Below are 22,708 nucleotides of genomic sequence, written 5' to 3'. Positions count from 1 at the left end.
CCAACAACCAAGATCTGTAATGAGATACAGAAACGAGGATGGTTTCATATCTTTAATCAAAAAACATCATCACTCCAGAATCCACGTCAAACAGTAAAACATATCAACCTTATAATACAACCAGTTCACTTTTTGGCACTTCATATAAGGAACTACTAATACATGGATGCAAATGAACTACCATTCCACTCCACATGGAGTCAAATAGAACCACTCTGTTTCAACTCTGACTTAAGTCCCGTGGATGCAGATAACTGGCAAGACAACAAACGTCAGAGGAGTCTGCAACAAACTAATCTGGTAGCCTAAGCAGTAACACTAAAACCTAGATTAAATCCAGACCGTGGAAGATCCACACTATAGCGTGATTGAAATTTAAAGGCAATGGTTCCGCATTCATGGAGACTGCATTCACGGGAAACGCAGCATATGTCGGCTCAATTGGAAATGACCTTTACATTTCAATCGCGCTATAACGGGTATCTTCAGCAGTCTGGATTTAATCTAGCCCAAAATCAGCTAACTTTGACAAACATTCAGAAATAGACATAACTATTGCTTTTCTAATTTGTTTAAAAATGTCAACTTTGGAGTCAATTATACCATGTCGTTTGATTTCAAGTCTACCTTTCTTTATGAAGTTGGAATGTAAAGTTAATTCAGAATATTATGAAATTTAGCTGGCTAACTCTTTGATCCTGCTTTGTGCCATACCCCCTTGTCTGTGCCATATATACTGTCTCCAATACAGGCCTATGGCTTCAACTCAAGTCTCCCCAATAGAGGTTGGGGTAGGGAAGGAGGCAGGGGTGTTCTTTTCTCCTGTGTATGTAACACACGCAGACTAACACACAGACACACACACAGACTGCATTCCCCTCACATCAATGGAGCATTATGCTCATTATGTCACAAAAGCCTTACATTAAAGAGTTTCTCTCTCTGACCTCGTGCTATACATTTACAATGTCTGTGTTCATGGAGTAGTTTATCAGAGTTCCCTTCCCTTGAGACAGTTAATGGACTGCATGCTAATGGTAGCGGCTAGCACTGACTGACTTGGGCAACAAGTTACCCTCATGTCAAGTAGTTACATGATTAAACCAATGAATGAATTGTATTGAAAGACAACTGACCAAATTCAGTTGGAAACACTGCTGCTGAATCTGCCCTAGGCTCTTCCTTACTAAGACATGTTAGAACATAGGTCTGGGCCTGGCTGTGAGAACTACAGTAACAGACAAACCAGCCTTAGAGTTCACAACACGTGCTTTGAAATGTAGAATTCTAACAAGCATGGAATGTATTGAGCCGCCATGGAGGATGGTTTCCTCTGTATTGTACTCTGTAAATGGCTCTAGTGGAGATGAAGAGTCCATTCAGGCTCTATATAAAGATAAATGTACTAAAGATACTCAGAGAGACAACCTCCCCCTTACAAGTGTGACTGACCAGGTTTGAACCCAGGTTGTCTGCACGCCACAAGGCTGCGTTAGCCCAATGAACTAAAACCACCAGAGCCTCCCAATAGAGAAACAAAATGAACAATAACAAGCAGGATCTTTAGAGAGGAACTAGTTTCCATGGAAACGCTCAACTTAAATACCCCAAACCACACCCCCCCCACCCTCCCGTCCCCACATACGCGCGTGCATGCTCGCTCAACCATGCACAGACACGCACACACAGACACACACACACACACACACATGTCCTCTGTAACGTAAAGTGCAACCGTACTGTACAACACTATATAGCCAGGCACAAGTAGCCTACCAGGCTCTAACTAGTGATGAAAGAGAGGATCCCTCGTTACCGAACACTCAACCAAAACACAGCTGACAGAGTGCACCCTAGAATATAGAAGGTAGAATGTAGAAGTGGGAATGCTGCTGATGGAACTTCGGATCCACATAGACCAGGAAAAGAGCTGTTCACACTCACACAGAAACCCCCTGTTGCTCACAGAGACACAAAGGTGGTGAGGGAACGCCAGGGATGCATCTCAATGGTCTAAAATGGCGCCTCTCTCTCCTCATCTCTTCCATCTGTACTGATTTGAAAACACAGGGTCGATAAAAGCAATATGGAGGATGCCTATCAGCGACTGGCTTTCACCAGTCCACGTCTCATGTCAGTGCGGATAAAAGAAAGGATATGAGGACAGGGGACAAGGAGAGAAGGCCAGGTTGGACTATAGAGACGCAGCCCCAATTCAGAGGGAGAAGGTCTGTGGGGGTCTGGCTGTTCCATCAGGTCAGACTGTGTCGTCCATCATCATCAGTAGCTGTACATGGACAGGGGAGTATCCTCCATCATATCATCCTAAACAGGGGAAAACACAACAGGATGTCAGCAGGAACACGAGTAAATGGTGAGCGCTGGTCAAGATGACAGGTGGTGATTGAAGTAAACGCTAATGCTAACAATGGCTACTTAGTGTAATAGCTCACAAAAGAAGACTGACGCTTCCGCAAGTCTTCAGGTCTCATTAATGTTAAGCGTTACACTGTCTCTTCATTGTCTCACCATAGGCAGGTCCTGGAGTCTGCGGAACTCAGGCCGCTGATCCCGTCGTCGCAGTTTGATGAAGAGGAGCAGGGTGATGATGGCTGCAGTGACGATGAAGACTGACACTAGTCCAGCTAGGAGGGGGTCCAGGGCAGGTCCACCACTATGGAACACTGGTTCCCCTGCTCGGGCGAGGAGAACATAGTATACTATATATACATATATAACACAGGAGGTTGTTGGCAACTTAATTGGGGAGGACGGACTTGTGGTAATGGCTCTAGTGGAATTAGTGGAATGGTATCCAAAACATCAAACACACGGTTTCCATGCATTTGATGCCATTCCATTTGCTCCGTTTCAGCCATTATTATGATCCGTCCTCCCCTCAGCAGCCTCCTGTGATACATAACATAATATATTAAAACATTAAATATATCATATTATAAAATATAAACACAAGCTTTAACAGGATGTCTTACAAAAAGAATAAGACAGACTTGATTGTAGGGTAGTGACAGAGAGAGTGAGCAAGCCAAGGCTTTCTGGGCATAGGACTAAACTGACGCACCCAGCACTGAACTGGCATCCCAACAAAAGCTATGCTGTTCCCCCCTACACACACACTCCCTCCTAAACATCTAAGGATACTATCAGCCCCACCACCCCACAATCATCTCTCTGTCTGGCAAGAGACAGAGCCAGTCATGGGACTGACGACTGGACCGTTTAGGTTTAGTGTGTGTGGTTTTATTAGACCGGGGTTGGATGTCTCTCCCCTTTATTCGCCAGAGAGATCATAGTAAATAATACTGTGGTTGCTGCTGTTTGATAACAAATAACAAAAAACTAGCAACATAACGCACACACACACACACTCAACGAATCCATCTACTCACCATCCACCACATTGAGCTGAGAGGGGATGTCAGCAGGCGTTTTAGCCTGGGATGGAGGGCTGCTGGCTGGGGTGGAAGCCGGGAGAGGGGTGATGCTGGATGTCTGGGTCTGGGGCTCAGACGTAGGTAGAGCTGGGGGAGAGGTGGTGGTAGTGGTGGTGGGAAAGGGACTGAGGGGCTGTTTAGGCTGGATAGGGTTAGAGGTATCTGGGTTAGGGCTGGAGGTTGAGCTGGGCTGGGGGGCAGCGGAGGAGTTAGTTGGGTGGGTCTCAGGCCTAGTAGGGGCTGGGGAAGAGGTGGTGGTGATGGGTGAGTGAGTTTTGGAGGGATGAGGGGCATGGCTGGATGGAGTGGTGGAGTGGACAGGTGTGTGTGGGGGGGTGGTGGAAGGTTTGTGAACGAGGACTGTGGTGGTGGGTTTGTGTGTAGGGGCAGTGTGGTTGTCAGAGGGAGCATCAGAGGGCTGTACGGTTCCTTCAGTGAGGTTCTCTGGGCCAGGGGTCTTCTCAGGGATGGAAGTGGGGGTAGGGACCCCCACACTGGTGGCTAGAAGAGAGAGGAAGAAAGGTTTTGAAGTGAAATTTAATACAAAGGAAAGAAGGACCCATTAATGTATTAAGTTTACAAATCTTTTTATCAATTAGAAAAGCAATTGAAAGGTGAAAAGTCACAGTCAATATCTGCATAAAAAACATTCAACAAGAAAGAACACAGTTGAATGCACACACACACACACACACACACACACACACACACACACACACACACACACACACACACACACACACACACACACACACACACACACACACACACACACACACACACACACACACTCCAATTAGCAGTGTATCTTCTAACTCCCAGCCAGAGGACACAGAGGAGAGACAAGCAGCAGTGTTGTGATGAGATAATATATACCTGTAAAACCTCCCAGAGGGATACAGATACAGAGAGTGAGTGAGGTGCAGGTGGTGGGGGTGTATGTTTGCAATGAGCCAATGTGTGTGTGTGTGTGTGTGTGTGTGTGTGTGTCAGGCTCCAAACTTTCTCACCTTTCTGTACGAAATCACACTGAATTTAATCACAGCGCATCTCTCCTCCTCCTCCACCCCCCTCTAGTTCTACACTCTGCCCTCTTCCTGTATGCCTAACAACACTGTTTCTTGCTGTTAATTCTCTCATGATCTTGTTTTTCCCTTAATTTCTTCCTCTTCTGTCAATCTCATGTTTGTCTTTGTGCTCTAGTTAGTAAACCCAACAGTATCCTCCTTTTAAGGACCATGTTCTGTCTTCTAGTGTGTGTGTGTGTGTGTGTGTGTGTGTGTGTGTGTGTGTGTGTCATCACCTCAGCCCAGTGACAGGTCTCCACTCTGCTTGCGCTGTGTCTGACTATGTTGTGGTTTCTAAATACCCCTGATTTAAGGTGGCATGGCTCTAAATAGACTGAGAACTAGCTGAACCATTTATCTCAAACAAATGATATGTTTAAATGTCAAATTTGAAATTGTATTTGATTAAATAATAAAGTAGTCCTCCGAACCAATACAATTCCATTCATTCTATTTTTGATCTTGTACAGTACATTTACCTGGGACCTCTTTTACCACTACGACTGCTGTGTCGTTGCTACTGCTGCTGTTGCTGTTGGAGAGCCCTCCATCAGTGAGGTTGCTGTCTGGCTTTGGAGAGTCTGTGCTGGGGAGGGACAGAGAGCCTGGAGGAGAGGGAGAACCTCCAGGGAGGGGTGCCTGAACAGCCCCGGACATACCTAGGGTCAGAGATCCGTCTGAGGGAGAGGGGTGAGCACCAGGGTCCTGGCCTGGAGAAGAGAGACAATCAGGGTGACATTTTGACGTTCAGTTAATATGAGTGTGTTGCTGAAGCAGTGCACAATAAGGAATGACGTAAAGAAAGTCAGCAAATAGTATTTTCATGATCTCTGAAATAAGCCAATCTGTGAATGATGCATTTCTTCCGCCAGATAGTCCTTGTTTTCCAGAAGAATGACAGATCTATTAGATCCCTTCAGGACCAGTTAGGATCATTTCTTCCTCCTGAGAAGAGGAGGCTGCTCTATTTTTAAAGAAGTGTAGACAGAGAGGATAGATGGTCTACTGGAATAGATGGTGAGGCAGAATACAGATGTAACATGTATTATTCAACTCTGGTCTATGTCTGCTAAAGAGGAGACATAGGGGACATGCTGAGAATCGGATTCCTTTTACATTTTAAAGGGCTGCCATCACGTACAATATGCATATTCAAACACCACTATCTGTGACTGTCTGTTGCGCTGACATTTGCAGTTAAACAACACGATTCCTATGCAATTAAGGAAAGCTTGATCCAAGGTGAGCTGACATTTGGAACCCATACAATAGCCAACCAGTAACACTCAATGACCAACTTAAGAAGATGAGCATCAGGTTGGATACTTAGGTTCACTAATCTGTCTTGTTCGTGTTCAATCTCTCTTGCCCTGCCTAAACAATCTCTAGTGTCAACAGGCTCACCATAGTAATCAGGTAGGTTTTGTCACTGTCAGCATTGGTACCAAAAACAAAAACATTGTAGTTGTTTTTTGCATGGTGACCCACCAGATGAAAAACCCCAGGTCTGTAACCACACGTTAGTGTTGAACCATTAGGGAGCATTAGATCCAAAAGAACTGCAGAATCGTGCTGATGTAAATGGGACATTTTTAGCTTTGTGTCATGCCTGTTGTCATGCTGTATACACGGTTCAACAGAATTTTATTGCAGCCAGAAAGGTCACATGTGCTATCTGTCTGTCTCTCTTCTCCCCTGTCTGTCCTTCCCTCGTCCTCATTTCCATCTATCTATTCCTCTCCTCCTTACCCTCTTTCCTTCTCACACTCCCTCGACCTAGCTCTCTCACAGTCCTCCTCCTCTCCCCCTCTATCTGATAAAGTCCAGAATAGCAGTCTAATGCCATTACAAGCCAGTGACACAGCGACAAGGAGCCTGTTATTCCCCTCTCCATCACTCACACAGCTCAACACACACAAACACACACACAGCTCAACACACACAAACAAACACACAGCTCAACACATACAAACACACACACAGCTCAACACACACAAACAAACACACAGCTCAACACATACAAACAAACACACAGCTCAACACACACAAACAAACACACAGCTCAACACACACAAACACACACACAGCTCAACACACACAAACAAACACACAGCTCAACACACACAAACACACACACAGCTCAACACACACAAACACACACACAGCTCAACACACACAAACACACCATCAGCTCAACACACACAAACAAACACACAGCTCAACACACACAAACACACACACAGCTCAACACACACAAACAAACACACAGCTCAACACACACAAACACACACACAGCTCAACACACACAAACAAACACACAGCGACGAGGAGCTTGTTATTCCCCTCTCCATCACTCACACAGCTCAACACACAGCTCAACACACACAAACAAACACACAGCTCAACACACACAAACAAACACACAGCTCAACACACACAAACAAACACACAGCTCAACACACACAAACAAACACACAGCGACAAGGAGCCTGTTATTCCCCTCTCCATCACTCACACAGCTCAACACACACAAAGCTCAACACACACAAACAAACACACAGCGACGAGGAGCCTGTTATTCCCCTCTCCATCACTCACACAGCTCAACACACAGCTCAACACACACAAACAAACACACAGCTCAACACACACAAACAAACACACAGCTCAACACACACAAACAAACACACAGCTCAACACACACAAACACACACACAGCGACGAGGAGCCTGTTATTCCCCTCTCCATCACTCACACAGCTCAACACACAGCTCAACACACACAAACAAACACACAGCTCAACACACACAAACAAACACACAGCTCAACACACACAAACACACACACAGCTCAACACACACAAACAAACACACAGCTCAACACACACAAACAAACACACAGCTCAACACACAGCTCAACACACACAAACAAACACACAGCGACGAGGAGCCTGTTATTCCCCTCTCCATCACTCACACAGCTCAACACACACAAACACACACACAGTGACGTGCACACAACATGCTGACGGCAAGAAAGCCCATGCATGTACACACAAACTTTTGGCATAGCTATAAAAGACCATGCACACACACGAACGTACACATACCAGTGTGTGAAAAGTGAGTGGCTGTACAATACTGGCCCTGTTCCCCTGCCTCAGCTCTGTTAGGACTGCTCAGGTCAAGCTGTGGGGGGAGGGTGTGTGTATGTGTGTGTTGTGTATGGATGGGTTTGGGAAGTTATAAAGGGAACCACTGTTTGCCATAGAGAAACACTTTCCCCTTTTCATGCGTTACAGGGTCACACACATGAACACACACACACACACACACTCAGGGCGATACAGCATGTACCTGGGGAAATAACTTGACCCTTACGTCTGAAAGAACAGCCAACCATTTCTGTGCTAGCAGCTTTGCAGTTTTCCTTTCAGCACTGGGTGTGTATCTGTGTGAGAAGCTATACTGCGGCTGTTTTCTAGACCCATATTTAGGCTATACAAATCTAGGGACAATCAGAATAACAAGAATATGACAATACTGCTCACTGAAATAGGCCACTTATTTACAAACACACAATCCTCCTCAGACCCTGTATAAAAAAATAAACATTGGGAAAAAATCTGTATATATTCAGATTAAAAATGTAAATGTCAGAGTTCACATGGAATATAGCAAAGGAAACATTGTGTGCAACAGTGGCCTTTTCAGAAATCCTTATTCAGGTTTCGGTTTTTGCCCTGGTTTGGCCTCTGTGTAGCCTCTCCTCTCCCTCCTTTTCTCTACTTCTCCTCTCCTCAATCCTCCTCTCCTCTCCCTCCTTTTCTCTACTTCTCCTCTCCTCCATCCTCCTCTCCTCTCCCCCCTTTTCTCTACTTCTCCTCTCCTCAATCCTCCTCTCCTCTCCCTCCTTTTCTCTACTTCTCCTCTCCTCCATCCTCCTCTCCTCTCCCCCCTTTTCTCTACTTCTCCTCTCCTCAATCCTCCTCTCCTCTCCCCCCTTTTCTCTACTTCTCCTCTCCTCAATCCTCCTCTCCTCTCCCCCCTTTTCTCTACTTCTCTCCTCAATCCTCCTCTCCTCTCCCTCCTTTTCTCTACTTCTCCTCTCCTCAATCCTCCTCTCCTCTCCCCCCTTTTCTCTACTTCTCTCCTCAATCCTCCTCTCCTCTCCCTCCTTTTCTCTACTTCTCTCCTCAATCCTCCTCTCCTCTCCCTCCTTTTCTCTACTTCTCCTCTCCTCAATCCTCCTCTCCTCTCCCTCCTTTTCTCTACTTCTCTCCTCAATCCTCCTCTCCTCTCCCTCCTTTTCTCTACTTCTCCTCTCCTCAATCCTCCTCTCCTCTCCCCCCTTTTCTCTACTTCTCCTCTTTTCAATCCTCCTCTCCTCTCCTACAATTGAATCTAACCAAGCTTGGAAGAAAAATGTGAGTTGACTACATGACTATAGACTAGAAGATGACTGGATGTCACTATAGTTGACAGCATATACAGCCAACTCCAGGCTTTGACATTCAACTGACTGAGTTTCCACTCATTTACGAGCAGCAGCAAATGCCATCCTGTAACTCTATGCCATTTCCAAGTTCATTTTAATTCCAGCTTGAAGACCTTGTGACAGCATCGTGCTGCAATGAATAAAACATGTTCAAATGTCAACCTGTGTTTCCCTGTCCTTACTTAGCCACCGAAGACTATACACTCTGCTAAGTAGTCAACCTGTGTTTCCCAGTCCTTACTTAGCCACCGAAGACTATACACTCTGCTAAGTAGTCAACCTGTGTTTCCCAGTCCTTACTTAGCCACCGAAGACTATACACTCTGCTAAGCAGTCAACCTGTGTTTCCCAGTCCTTACTTAGCCACCGAAGACTATACACTCTGCTAAGTAGTCAACCTGTGTTTCCCTGTCCTTACTTAGCCACCGAAGACTATACACTCTGCTAAGTAGTCAACCTGTGTTTCCCTGTCCTTACTTAGCCACCGAAGACTATACACTCTGCTAAGTAGTCAACCTGTGTTTCCCTGTCCTTACTTAGCCACCGAAGACTATACACTCTGCTAAGTAGTCAACCTGTGTTTCCCAGTCCTTACTTAGCCACCGAAGACTATACACTCTGCTAAGTAGTCAACCTGTGTTTCCCAGTCCTTACTTAGCCACCGAAGACTATACACTCTGCTAAGTAGTCAACCTGTGTTTCCCTGTCCTTACTTAGCCACCGAAGACTATACACTCTGCTAAGTAGTCAACCTGTGTTTCCCAGTCCTTACTTAGCCACCGAAGACTATACACTCTGCTAAGTAGTCAACCTGTGTTTCCCTGTCCTTACTTAGCCACCGAAGACTATACACTCTGCTAAGTAGTCAACCTGTGTTTCCCTGTCCTTACTTAGCCACCGAAGACTATACACTCTGCTAAGTAGTCAACCTGTGTTTCCCAGTCCTTACTTAGCCACCGAAGACTATACACTCTGCTAAGTAGTCAACCTGTGTTTCCCTGTCCTTACTTAGCCACCGAAGACTATACACTCTGCTAAGTAGTCAACCTGTGTTTCCCAGTCCTTACTTAGCCACCGAAGACTATACACTCTGCTAAGTAGTCAACCTGTGTTTCCCTGTCCTTACTTAGCCACCGAAGACTATACACTCTGCTAAGTAGTCAACCTGTGTTTCCCAGTCCTTACTTAGCCACCGAAGACTATACACTCTGCTAAGTAGTCAACCTGTGTTTCCCTGTCCTTACTTAGCCACCGAAGACTATACACTCTGCTAAGTAGAATTGAGAGAGAGACAGAGAGAAAGAGAAAGAGGGGTGAGAAAAGAGAGAGAGAATGTAAGATGGCAAAAAGAAGGATGGAGGGGTCAGAAAGGGAGAGAGAGATGGGAGGGAGAGGTGAAAGGCAGAAAGAGAAATGGAGTTGAGTGAGGAGCTGAGATCTGGTAGAAGTATGGAGGAGGAGGAGGAGCTAATACTGCAGCAATAAGTGCTCGGTACCTTTATAAAACACTAAGGCCTGTGCTGTCTCTGTATTAGATAAGCGATGTGCGACTTTAGTTTTGGGCTGGCTTCATTGCTGTCTAGGAGAGGGAGACAAAATGGAGAGACAGAGGGAGCTGGCCAGAACACAGCTAAGAGTGTGGCAGGCACATAAATGTTTGTTCTGAACTATAAATAACTGTGATTGTTCCAAAGCCTACTCAGCCCCTTCTACTGACTGCACACACACACACACACACACACACACACACACACACACACACACACACACACACACACACACACACACACACACACACACACACACACACACACACACACACACACAGCGCGTATGTATATTGGAAACACAAAATTGTAGAAATCCTTGGTACAATGGGATAGAGTGCTTGCCTTGCAACTCTAGACCTCAGTTCGAGTTGTGGTCAGGCACTGATTTGGGCCTAAATTTGCGATTTTTTGGTTGGAAAGTGTGCTAGACATCTAGGAGCTGTGCCAGACACACAGGGCATCTGTAGGAACCTTAGGTTCTAGGAACTAGGCCTTGGAACTTGGTAGGAACACACCCAGTCTGCCTGCATCCTCCCTCTGTGGTTTGACGAAACAAATATAATTGAGTGCATCTCAAGACACTAGACAAGTGTCCTGGGGTACGACCAGGGGCCGTGGCTGCTCATTTTAGTTCCAGCCCAGCACTAACACATGTTTGCCTTTGATTAGTTGAATCAGGTGTGTTACTGCTGGGCTGGAACAGAAATGTGCAACGCTGTGGGCCCTCCTTGTAGGAAAGGTTTGAGGAACACTGGTCAAAGGCTGCATCCTTTCCTCCTTTCCTTCATCTGCACCATAGAGAGAACAACCGTTACATTATCTATAATGTGCACAAAGATATAACACCCACACCATGGAACCAGGGTCCAACCCTACAACCCCCATGCTTGTCCTCAGAAGATGACCCTGTGTGTGTGTGAGATAAAGATACCCTAGACTGATTACAGTTAAACAGACAGTCATTATTCTGAACAACAAAAACTGATCAATAGAAATATCTAAAAACAGCTTAATTGTGTGTGAGGACTACTGTATATGCTGAACTGTTTGTGAATAAAATCTTTGTTCATTGTAGCAGACCAACAAGACGACTTTTAGTGGCTGGCATGGCTCACTAACTGATTCAGAGGGAGTTACAATGATCATGGTAGGCCTACCACTTGTTAACAGTGTCATAACCTAGGCATAGACTGTCTGCATCTCTCACACACACCTACTTCTTTACTATGACTGTGAAATGTGAACTAATAATGTGAGAGACAGAGCAGACCATTAAATTAAACACAGAGAACAAATATAAGATCAGCAGAGGTTTGAGAAAGAGAGAGAGCAAAGAATGACATGATGAAAATGTAAATGTGGATTTGAAATGGCAATTTAGTATTTACCTCAAGAGGTACGCAGTAGCAGGGATGACAGGAAGATAGAGAGGAGAAAAAATAAATGGACTGAAATAACTGCTAGAGGCATAACTGTATTATAAGCCTACAGACACAATGACTTCGACATACAGCAAATAAATCACATGGGCTTTTTGCTTATTCAAACAGGCCACAACTTATCCATCATGCGCACGATTAAAAAACTAAAAAGGATCTGATTGCCAAGACTACAATGCATTGTGTGTGTATTTATTCTAACAACCCCTGAAACTGCGAAAGAAAACACAGAAGTGCGAATCCCAGAGCTTCTTACCTTCTACATTCGAACCCAAGCTGAGGATCAGAGCGCACAGAGCGACGAGTATTTTCGTCTCCATCGCTCTCTCCTATGATATAACAGTAACTATTAGAACACGGTTGCCGTCTCGTCCTCTTCGCAGAGGTCTGTTGTAGTTAGTTCTCTGTGGCCTCCCAACTATAAATAACTGTTAGCGCGGCGGCCCTGTGGAGAGCAGGAGTGAGCTACTGTGGCTTGCTTGACGAGTCTCCGAAGTGCACGAATACAAAGTATTCTCCTAAGCGAATACAAAGTATTCTCCTAAGCGAATACAAAGTGCCACGTGTTTAACGCAGTTATAGTTGGGTCTCCTTCCCTGCTGACTCACTAGTTCTAGACACTGTATCTCGGCAGTCTGACGAACACACAACGTAAAGAGATCCAAGCCAAATATACTGATTTTCCTATTAGCCTTTGGTCAGAAAGAGGAGTGTCATCGCTGAACCATCACAACCAGTGACACAAGTGCCAATAGAAGGGGCGTGATGGAGAGAGGGGAGGGAGGAGAACCAGGAAGGGGCACAGAGACGCCCTGAAATTACAACTCATACAGCAGATTTATCATACAGTCTGTGACAGAAATAGAGGACATGATTTTCTCTATAAAGGATGCACCTCTCATATGGTGTAGAGAAAAATGGCAGAGGCATGTCTGTTCTACATAATGTTCTAAGAAAATAAGCCCAATATACAAAACTTTGTTTTACAAATTTTTAGGAACATTTACATTTGTTGGCTCTCTGGAAAGAAAATAGTTTATTTCGTGTCTTTTTCACTGACAAGAAATATAGTCATATTGAAAAATCATATCTAAAAAATATTAAATTGATCAACTAAATTGCATTTCCCACCAAGAAAATTGAAGGCTACTGTCCTGTCATCAACTGACATAACTGGCTGTGACATAACAGGGCGTTTTACTGTAATAAAAATGTATGCAATGTTTTCAAACAGCCACCAAGAGGCCCTGTTGCACTGTAAACCAATCTACAAAGCGACGAGAATCCATAGACTTGCCCCTCTTGTCTTGCCACATGCAAGCAACGTCAGATAGAGTGAATTTCTGTCACCTTTTCATCAACATTGAGGTAGTCTATCTTGCCTATGTATTGTTAGGAAATAAATGCAAAACATCCATGATGTTGAATACCATAAGAGTCAAATATATGGCTCTGCATAGGGCTATGCAAATGTATAACACTACTAGACTTTAAAATTCAAGACTGGAACATACGTAAAACATATACCATGAAAGATTTCCATACAATTTTAATGGCTGATAATTAGTCTTTATAAAACGATCACTGCTCTGAAAGCAGGGCCGTGGCAGAGGGAAAGATCAGTGGCATAATAGCTTCTCATTGGCTGTGGGGACAGTGACGTTACAGAGGCTGAAGTCGGTAGCTGGGAACTGGCAGCATCTGCATTATTTCTACCGTCGTAGCAAAGACAGAGACAATATACTGGATATTTAGCCAGTAACAAGTAACACACATTTCTAATGCCAACGCATGTTTGGATATGAATTAAAACGGTAGGTTTAACTAGCTCCGTAGGTTGTCTTTACAGACACATTTTCAAGAGGGTAACAAGATGCTTTGCTAGCTAGCGTGTCCCCAGACATACAGAATAATCGGGGCCCACAGAGGCCGGTCAGCTAACAAGGTTTAGCTTCGGAAGCTAAAATTATTTAGCTAACACAGAAGAGCCAGTCATCCAAATCGTGGTTACAGACAATTGACTAGTGCCGCGTTCTGTAGCTCGTTATCAAGCTAGCCAGACAGCTAACTAGCTAAAGAAGCGGCTCCGCCTTTTATTGACAGACAGACTGGTTGGGCTAACATGGAGACATCGGGGAGAATAACAACCACGCCAGATGCCCACGACTTCACAGTGGAAAACGTGGAAAAGGTAAGAATCTTAATCTATGGACAAATTCACCAATCAAACAAGTATAATCAAAATATCAGATGTGTGTAGCCAGACGTGTTTTTCAAGAATGTATTTTCAATGGGGTAGTTATAATGGTAGGTGGTATAGCTGTCCACATATACTGTATCATGACATGAGTTTATCAGCTAACAGTGGTGTAACAAACAAGTAGTTTTTTTGTCTTTGCACTGAATGAGACCAGCTAGTCTTTGCAGCTGAAACGTCAACAATAGCAAGTCTTTATTCTGTCCCCTTGCCTGTGTATTCCCCTCACCATTGGTGGAAAAGACAGTTACTCCAGTAAAAGTGAGTCACTCAAGTAAAATAGTACTTGAGTAAAAGTATTTGGTTCTAAATATACTTAAGTATCAAATATTCCTTATATTAAGCAAAGCAGACGGCACCATTTTCTTGTTTTTAATAGCCAGGGGCAGACTCCAACACTCAGACATCATTACAAAAGATGCATTCGTGTTTAGTGAGTCGCCAGATCAGAGGCAGTAAGAATGACCACGTGTTTTCTTGAAAAGTGCTGAATTGGACCATTTTCCTGTCCTGCTAAGTAATCAAAATGTAATGAGTACTTTTGGGGTCAGGTAAAAAGTTCATCATTTTCTTTAGGACGGTAGTGTAGTCAAAGTTGTCAAAAATATAAATAGTAGGGTAAAGTACAGATACCCCAAAAAACTACTTAAGTGGTACTTTAAAGTATTTTTACTTAAGTACTTTACACCAATGCCCCTGACTAATCTAAACCAGTAGCTATGACTGGAGGGCTGGTCTCTCTGTATAATTGACTCAGGGCATCTGTCCTCCTCTCACCCGTCTGTGTGATGCACTATATCATCCAAACTACTCTGGTGAAGGTTGTTGTGACTGAATGTAGGCTAGAAGAACATGGTAGAGTGGAGTGCATTGTGTATACAGTGCAGAATATCAACAAAAAAAGTAGAACTAAGTACTATTTGGTTATGTCGAGGTCTAGAATGTAACAGAATGTAATTGCTTGCTGTTTGGGGTTTTAGGCTGGGTTTCTGTATAGCACTTTGTGACGTCGGCTGATGTAAAAAGGGCTTTATAAATACAATTGATTGATTGTACAGAAAGAGAAGAGGCAAGGCACTCTATACTAGGGTTTTAAATGCCTTTATTTCTATGGCATGTGTCTGCCCACTTGAGATTATTTCTCTGATGATATAATTTCTAGTAGTCTATGTAGAGAGTGTTATGCTTTCTGTCCACATTAATCTTCCTAACATGTCATACACACACTGTATCTATTCCTCTTCATCTGTCACAGACTGACTGCCTGGCTGGCAAGTGGTAGGATTCATCATCAGTATCTAGAACATCTAAAGCTGTTTAATGAATCCACAGCAGCTGATGTGTGTGTGTTCCCTATATACCGCCACAGGGAATGCCCGGGCTTGATAGGCATGATAAAACAGATACCATACGCACACAAATGAACTTTTTTAATATGCAGCAGAACACAAACCTCAAGGCAAGTTTTGATGAAGTGTGTGCTGGAGCCTGGTGACAGTTGGTGTCCTCAGTGCTTAGGAGGACAGAGGAGATGGTACACAAATATGTTGCCCAAAGCTGGTGGTCAATAAGATGGCAGGCTCCATCTCTCCCTCTCGCTTCCTGTGTCTCGCTTCCTGTGTCTCGCTTCCTGTGTCTCGCTTCCTGTGTCTCGCTTCCTGTGTCTCGCTTCCTGTGTCTCGCTTCCTGTGTCTCGCTTGCTCTCTCACATTACTTGTCTTTGTCTAGGCATCTTATTTTCTTTCTCTTATCTCCCCTTCACCATCCTTCTCTGTTCTTATTTTTGTGTGATTTTCCCCCCCCCTTCAGTTCCTCTGCAGACAGTCCTGCTACTGTGACTTCTTACATTATTATGCCACCTGTTTGTCTTTGTCTGTCCATCCATCCTGTCTGTGTCCCTCTGTCTGTCCCTCTGTCTGTCGGTCTGGTCTAAATTCTGAGAAAGATAAAATGTTTGTGTGCATTACAGTCCATGAGTCTTTGATCAGGCCTGACTAATTGTGTCCCCATACTGCTGTGCAGTGGAGATCTCAGCTAATGATTAGCCAGCTGGGAGCGAGAGAGAGAGAATTCTGGTACTGGAGGTCATTATAGCCACCAGCCAACTCTCCATCTCTGTCATCTAAGGTGTGTGTGTTGGCATGCTGTGGCTGCTAGGTTTCTGTGATGAATCTCCCTGTTGCTGGGTGGCTGGTGACCAGGGCCAGAGGGGACGAGAGGGGGTTGGTGGAGAGAGGGACGGGTGAGACAAATAAATTGTGGATGAGATGGAGGAGCGAGTTGGACGGAGGTTGGGAGAGGGTGGGGGTAATGTCTGACATTGACAGTAAAGAAAGGATGGAATGTGGGAGGGATGATTCGACCGTCTTGATTAAGAGAGGGAGAGAGAGGTATGGAGAACAGGAGAGATGGGGAGATGCAGTGATAAAAGTGGAGGGAGAGGAAATTGAAGTGCAGGGGGAGAGGGAGAAAGAGTAAAGATGGAGAAAGGTGTGGCTGTGTCTCAATAGATACAGGTTGCTCCTTCTCATTGGCTCTTTTCTGATTCACACAATATATAGCTAGAGTGTGTCTCAATTGTGTGTAGCTTCCTCTCTGTCTCCTCTCCTTAATCTCCGTGTCTCATACTGCTGTGAATAGGGAAAACTAGGCTGGTGAAAGCAGTCGTTGGCCGGAAGGTGTCCACCATATGTGCTGTTGTTTTCAGATAGATGCAGATGAGAGAGAGAGAGAGGAATGGAAGGAGAGCAAAACACTGTAGACCAGGGCTCTCCATCCCTGTTCCTGGAGTGCTACCGTCCTGTAAGTTCTCTCTCCATCCCTGTTCCTGGAGCGCTACCGTCCTGTAAGTTCTCTCTCCATCCCTGTTCCTGGAGCGCTACCGTCCTGTAAGTTCTCTCTCCATCCCTGTTCCTGGAGCGCTACCGTCCTGTAAGTTCTCTCTCCATCCCTGTTCCTGGAGCGCTACCGTCCTGTAAGTTCTCTCTCCATCCCTGTTCCTGGAGCGCTACCGTCCTGTAAGTTCTCTCTCTATCCCTGTTCCTGGAGCGCTACCGTCCTGTAAGTTCTCTCTCTATCCCTGTTCCTGGAGCGCTACCGTCCTGTAAGTTCTCTCTCTATCCCTGTTCCTGGAGCGCTACCGTCCTGTAAGTTCTCTCTATCCCTGTTCCTGGAGCGCTACCGTCCTGTAAGTTCTCTCTCTATCCCTGTTCCTGGAGCGCTACCGTCCTGTTCACTCCAACCATAATCTAGCGCACCGGATTTTAGTAATAGCTGGATGATAAACTGAATCTGGACGGTTTTGATTTAGAATATGTGGACAATTACAAATACATAGGTGTCTGGTTAGACTGTAAACTCTCCTTCCAGACTCACATTAAGCATCTCCAATCCAAATTTAAATCTAGAATCGGCTTCCTATTTCGCAACAAAGCATCCTTCACTCATGCTGCCAAACATACCCTCGTAAAACTGATCAACTTACCGATCCTTGACTTTGGCGATGTCATTTATAAAATAGTCTCCAACACTCTACTCAGAAAATTGGATGCAGTCTACCACAGTGCCATCCGTTTTGTCACCAAAGCCCCATATACTACCCACCACTGCGACCTGTATGCTCTCGTTGGCTGGCCCTTGCTTCATATTCGTCGCCAAACCCACTGGCTCCAGATCATCTATAAGTCTGCTAGGTAAAGCCCCGCCTTATCTCAGTTCACTGGTCACCATAGCAGCACCCACCCGTAGCACGCGCTCCAGCAGGTATATTTCACTGGTTACCCCCAAAGCCTATTCCTCCTTTGGCTGCCTTTCCTTCCAGTTCTCTGCTGCCAATGACTGGAACGAATTGAAAAATTCACTGAAGCTGGAGACTCATATCTCCCTCACTAACTTTAAGCATCAGCTGTCAGAGCAGCTCACAGATCATTGCACCTGTACATAGCCCATCTGTAAATAGCCCATCTAACTACCTCATCCCTATATTTAAAAAAAAATGTTCTCCTTCGCAACCCAGTATCTCTCCTTGCACATTCATCTTCTGCACATCTATCACTCTAGAGTTTAATTGCTAAATTGTAATTACTTCACCACTACGGCCTATTTATTGCCATACCTCCCTAATCTTACCTCATTTGCACATACTGAATAAAGATTTTTTTCTATCGTGTTATTGACTGTATGTTTGTTTATTCCATGTGTAACTCTGTGTTGTTTGTGTCGCACTGCTTTGCTTTGTGTCGCACTGCTTTGCTTTATCTTGGCCAGGTCACAGTTGTAAATGAGAACTTGTTCTCAACTGGCCTACCTGGTGAAATAAAATTTTTAAAAAATCAGGTTAGTTACAACTGGGGTTGGAGTGAAAACCTACAGGATGGTAGCTCTCCAGGAACACGGTTGGAGAGCCCTGTTGTACACTGTTGAGATGTACATTAAGTGTACAAAACATTTGAAGCACCTTCCTAATATTGAGTTGCACCCCCCTTTGCACTCAGAACAGCCTTAATTTGTCGGGGCATGGACTCTACAAGTTGTTCAAACGTTCCACAGGGATGCTGGCCCATGTTGACTCCAATGCTTCCCACAGTTGTCAAGTTGGCTAGATGTCCTTTGGGTGATGGACCATTCTTGATAGACACCGGAAACTGTTGAGCGCGAAAAACCCAGCAGCGTTGCAGTTCTTGACACAAACTGGTGGGCCTGGCACCTACTACCATACCCTGTTCAAAGGCAATTAAATATTTTGTCTTGCCCATTCACCCTCTGAATGGCACACTTACACAAGCCATGTCTCAATTATCTCAAGGCTTTAAAATCCTTCTTTAACCTGTCTCTTCCCCTTCATCTACACTGATTTGAAGTGGATTTAATGACATCAATAAGGGATCAAAGCTTTCACCTGGTCAGTCTGTCATGGAAAGAGCAGGTGTTGCTAATGTTTTGTACAGTCAGTGTAGACCTAGTCTCCCAGTAGGTAACTCTAACAGCTGAGTTCAATGCACACGCAAACATCTCTTCAGTCTCCAACAGCAAATCGATTGAAAGCTAAATTGTGCTTCCCAAAAGTGGATAAGAAGAGGAGTGCAAATTGATACAGAAGTCAGCTCTCTCTCGTGTGTGAGCGTGTGTGTTATGGAGAAGTAGGTTCCTGGCCCGGTCTTGGTTCCACCAGTACAATAGCCTTTGTTCCAGCTGTCTGTGTGTATGTGCCCAGCACAAATCCTTTGTGTGTGTGTGTAATAATGGATACTGTGGCCAGGCAGGCTGGATCTACACTACCGGTCAAAAGTTTTAGAACACCTACCCATTCAAGGGTTTTTCTTTATTTTTACTATTTTCTAGAGTAAGATGTGAAGACATCAAAACTATGAAATAACAGATATGGAATCATGTAGTAACCAAAAAAGTGTTAAACAAATCAAAATATATTTGAGATTCTTCAAATAGCCACCTTTTGCACACGCTTGGCATTCTCTCAACCAGCTTCATGAGGTGATCACCTGGAATGCATTTCAATTAACAGGTATGCCTTCTTAAAAGTTAATTTGTGGAATTTCTTGTTTATGTGTGTGTTTAACACCTTTTTTGGTTACTACATGATTCCATATGTGTTATTTCATAGTTTTAATGTCTTCACGATTCTACAATGTAGAAAATAGTAAAAATAAAGAAACCCTTGAATGAGTAGGTGTTGTAAAACTTTTGACCAGTAGTGTATATCCTCTCCAAAGATAATCCAGTTAGTGTGTTATTACATCTGTTACCCAACATAGAGGTAGCCTAGACCACCTCATCTCATCCCATTTGGATGACTGCCTGGGTGGACCTGGTGCCAGCACCATAAAGCTAACGCCTATCCAGTCCCTTTCTGTGAACAATGAAGACCGAGAGGTTCTGAGACACACACACACACACACACACACAGAAAGCGCGAGGGTGGGAGAGAAAGGAACCAACTACTGAGATACACAAACAGAGAGAATACAGAGAGAGGAGGGTGGTGGAATGTGACACTGAAACCAGAGTCATTGTGATGTGTAGAGGAGAGAGAGAGAGAGATGGTGTTGTGCTATTTCAGTGCATGATTGATATGAGAGAATTAGAGCACTTCCAGTTGAGCATGACGTCACAACACCCTCCCTCCGTTATCGATGGTTGTTTCTTATTTTAGAGTCTGGAGCAGGTGCCAAATCTCATATCGTCATACCTGTTTGGGGTTGGATATCAGTATTCTCAATGGCAACCAAATAACGATCATTCAATGGTCGTGAAGCTTTACTAATTGTGTCTTCATCTTTTTCTGGCTGGGAAGCCATCGTCACTGGCAACATGGGAGTTAAAAAAAAAAAACTCTGCGCAGACTTCAGACACAGTCAACAACCGCCCACGCCCCTACACACACACACAGGCAAGCACGCATGCACACACAACATCCCAGCTTCATTCATTCATCAGTTCCCCTCCTTCTGCATGTTATTTGATCTCCATTTCACATCATTAATATAAATATGAACAGTTATGATGATATAAGATGACATAGATCTAATCAATAATGATGATTGATTTATCCAGCCAGACATGGATCAATATCCTGTCTTTTCAAGAAGAGCCTCTTAGCAGGGCTCTGTCTGTCTGTCCCCCAGGAATGGTACAACAGGACACAGGCAGTACATTACAGTAACTTGACTGGATATCAAAACCCAGACTGCTGTGTGACTCAAGACCTGTCAGCCTGCTGAGCTAATGCCTAGTCGCTCGATCTGAAGACTCTACAATGAGTCTTCATGTCTCAGTTTACTGAACCTCCTCTAAAATATACATTAGTCTGCAGCACCCTCACTGTACCATGGTTGGGAGCAGATTTACTGTGTGGCTGGTTGCACCTGCATGCTATTCCACTAGGGGCAGTAAATATTTTTATTATTTAAAAAAATGTCACCTTCATTTAATCAGGTAGGCCAGTTGAGAACAAGTTCTCATTTACAACTATGACCTGGCCAAGATAAAGCACAGAGTTACACATGGAATAAACAAACGTACAGTCAATAACACAATAGAAAAGTCTATATACAGTGTGTGCCGATGGAGTAAGATTGGGGAGGTAAGGCAATAAATAGGCCGTAGTGGCATGATGGAAGGTAGGCTACTAGGACAGAACAGTTAAACAGAGGTCAACAGACGACCTGCATGTGAAGTGCTGATCGAGACATATTTATGTTTATTTTAATATAGCAAATATTTTAAATAGCAGGTGCTGTTTCTGAACTGCAGCAGTGCCAACTGTTAGGCCCTATACATACAGGTAGGCTAGCCTATATTTAAGCAATAAGTGGTATATAACCTAAAAACCACGGCTAAGGGCAACGCGGAGTGCCTTGATTCAGCCCTAAGCCGTGGTATATTGGCCATATACCACAAACCCTGAGGTGCCTTATTGCTATTATAAACTGGTTGCCAACATAATTACAACAGTAAAAAGTTGTTGTTGTTGTCATACCTGTGGAATATTCTAATAAAAAGCAAGAGCTGGCGCACACCCAGAGAATATTATTTAGTGTACAGGTGCTGACTAACAGCGAATAAACTGAAAGCTATAAAAATAGAGTGAAGAAGGCACAGTGATGACGAAACGTTGGTGTTATACCCAATACATTACTGGGAGTTTTTTTATATATATGAGTGTGCTACTCTATTTTTATACCCGGGGTATAATAGGATGCCACCTTTCCAACAAGTCAGTCCGTCAAATTTCTGCCCTGCTAGAGCTGACCCAGTCAACTGTAAGTGCTGTTATTATGAAGTGGAAACTACAGGTCGACCGACTAATCGGCATGGCTGATTAATTGGGGCTGATTTCAAGTTTTCATAACAATCAGTAATCAACATTTTTGGACGCCGATTACATTCCACTCCACGAGGAAACTGCGTGGCAGGCTGACCACCTGTTACGCGAGTGCAGCAAGGAGCCAAGGTAAGTTGCTAGCTAGCATTAAACTTATCTTATAAAAAACAATCAATCTTCACATAATCACTAGTTAAATACACATGGTTGATGATATTACTAGGTTAACTAGCTTGTCCTGCGTTGCATATAATCAATGCGGTGCCTGTTAATTTATCATCGAATCAGTCTACTTCAACTTCGTCAAACGGGTGATGATTTAACAAAAGCGCATTCACGAAAAAAGCACAATCGTTGCACAAATGTACTGAACCATAAACATCAATGCCTTTCTTTAAATCAATACACAGTGTATTTAAACCTGCATATTTAGTTAAAATAAATTAATGTTAACAGGCAATATTAACTAGGGAAATTGTGTCACTTCTCTTGCATTCAGTGCAAGCAGAGTCCGGGTATATGCAGCAGTTTGGGACGCCTGGCTCGTTGCGAACTGTGTGAACACCATTTCTTCCTAACAAAGACTGTAATTAATGAAGTTTA

At 44.1% G+C, this 22,708-nt stretch overlaps 2 protein-coding genes across 4 annotated transcripts in view; one reads left to right on the top strand and one right to left on the bottom strand.

Moving 5' to 3' along the window:
* Positions 1–38: 38 nt before the first annotated feature.
* LOC115158448 (mucin-2) lies at positions 39–12,754 on the bottom strand. The gene is made up of 5 exons (XM_029707400.1): positions 12,265–12,754; positions 5,002–5,232; positions 3,411–3,956; positions 2,530–2,693; positions 39–2,325 (listed from the first exon to the last, which is right to left on the bottom strand). The coding sequence occupies exons 1-5, from the start codon at positions 12,326–12,328 to the stop codon at positions 2,281–2,283; spliced, it is 1,050 nt and encodes a 349-aa protein (XP_029563260.1). The 5' UTR covers positions 12,329–12,754; the 3' UTR covers positions 39–2,280.
* Positions 12,755–13,602: 848 nt separating this feature from the next.
* Positions 13,603–22,708, top strand: part of ipo13b (importin 13b) — a 44,146-nt gene continuing 35,040 nt past the window's right edge. The window contains exons 1-2 of one of the 3 annotated variants that reach the window (XR_003868669.1): positions 13,603–13,822; positions 14,112–14,199. Coding sequence is in view for 2 of the 3 variants with exons in the window: in XM_029707397.1 (XP_029563257.1) it covers positions 13,800–13,822; positions 14,112–14,199 (111 nt within the window). In the remaining variant the exon portion in view is untranslated. Of the gene's footprint in view, positions 14,200–22,708 lie in introns of all 3 variants that reach the window. The other 2 variants (XM_029707397.1, XM_029707398.1) reach the window with 2 other exon arrangements.

This window comes from Salmo trutta, chromosome 22 (genome assembly GCF_901001165.1).
Source record: "Salmo trutta chromosome 22, fSalTru1.1, whole genome shotgun sequence".
Classification (NCBI taxonomy): Eukaryota; Metazoa; Chordata; class Actinopteri; order Salmoniformes; family Salmonidae; genus Salmo; species Salmo trutta.
The sequence above is the reverse complement of the archived record's forward strand: the minus strand, read 5'-3'. Positions and strand labels throughout refer to the sequence as shown.

Bases quoted from the DNA above. Each gene is read 5' to 3' on its own strand.
- LOC115158448 (XM_029707400.1), bottom strand. From the start codon at position 12,328: ATGGAGACGAAAATACTCGTCGCTCTGTGCGCTCTGATCCTCAGCTTG. The intron at 2,694-3,410 runs GTGAGTAGATGG...TCGCCCGAGCAG, and splicing joins TCAGCTCAATGTGGTGGATG to GGGAACCAGTGTTCCATAGT. The intron at 2,326-2,529 runs GTGAGACAATGA...TCCCCTGTTTAG, and splicing joins GACTCCAGGACCTGCCTATG to GATGATATGATGGAGGATAC.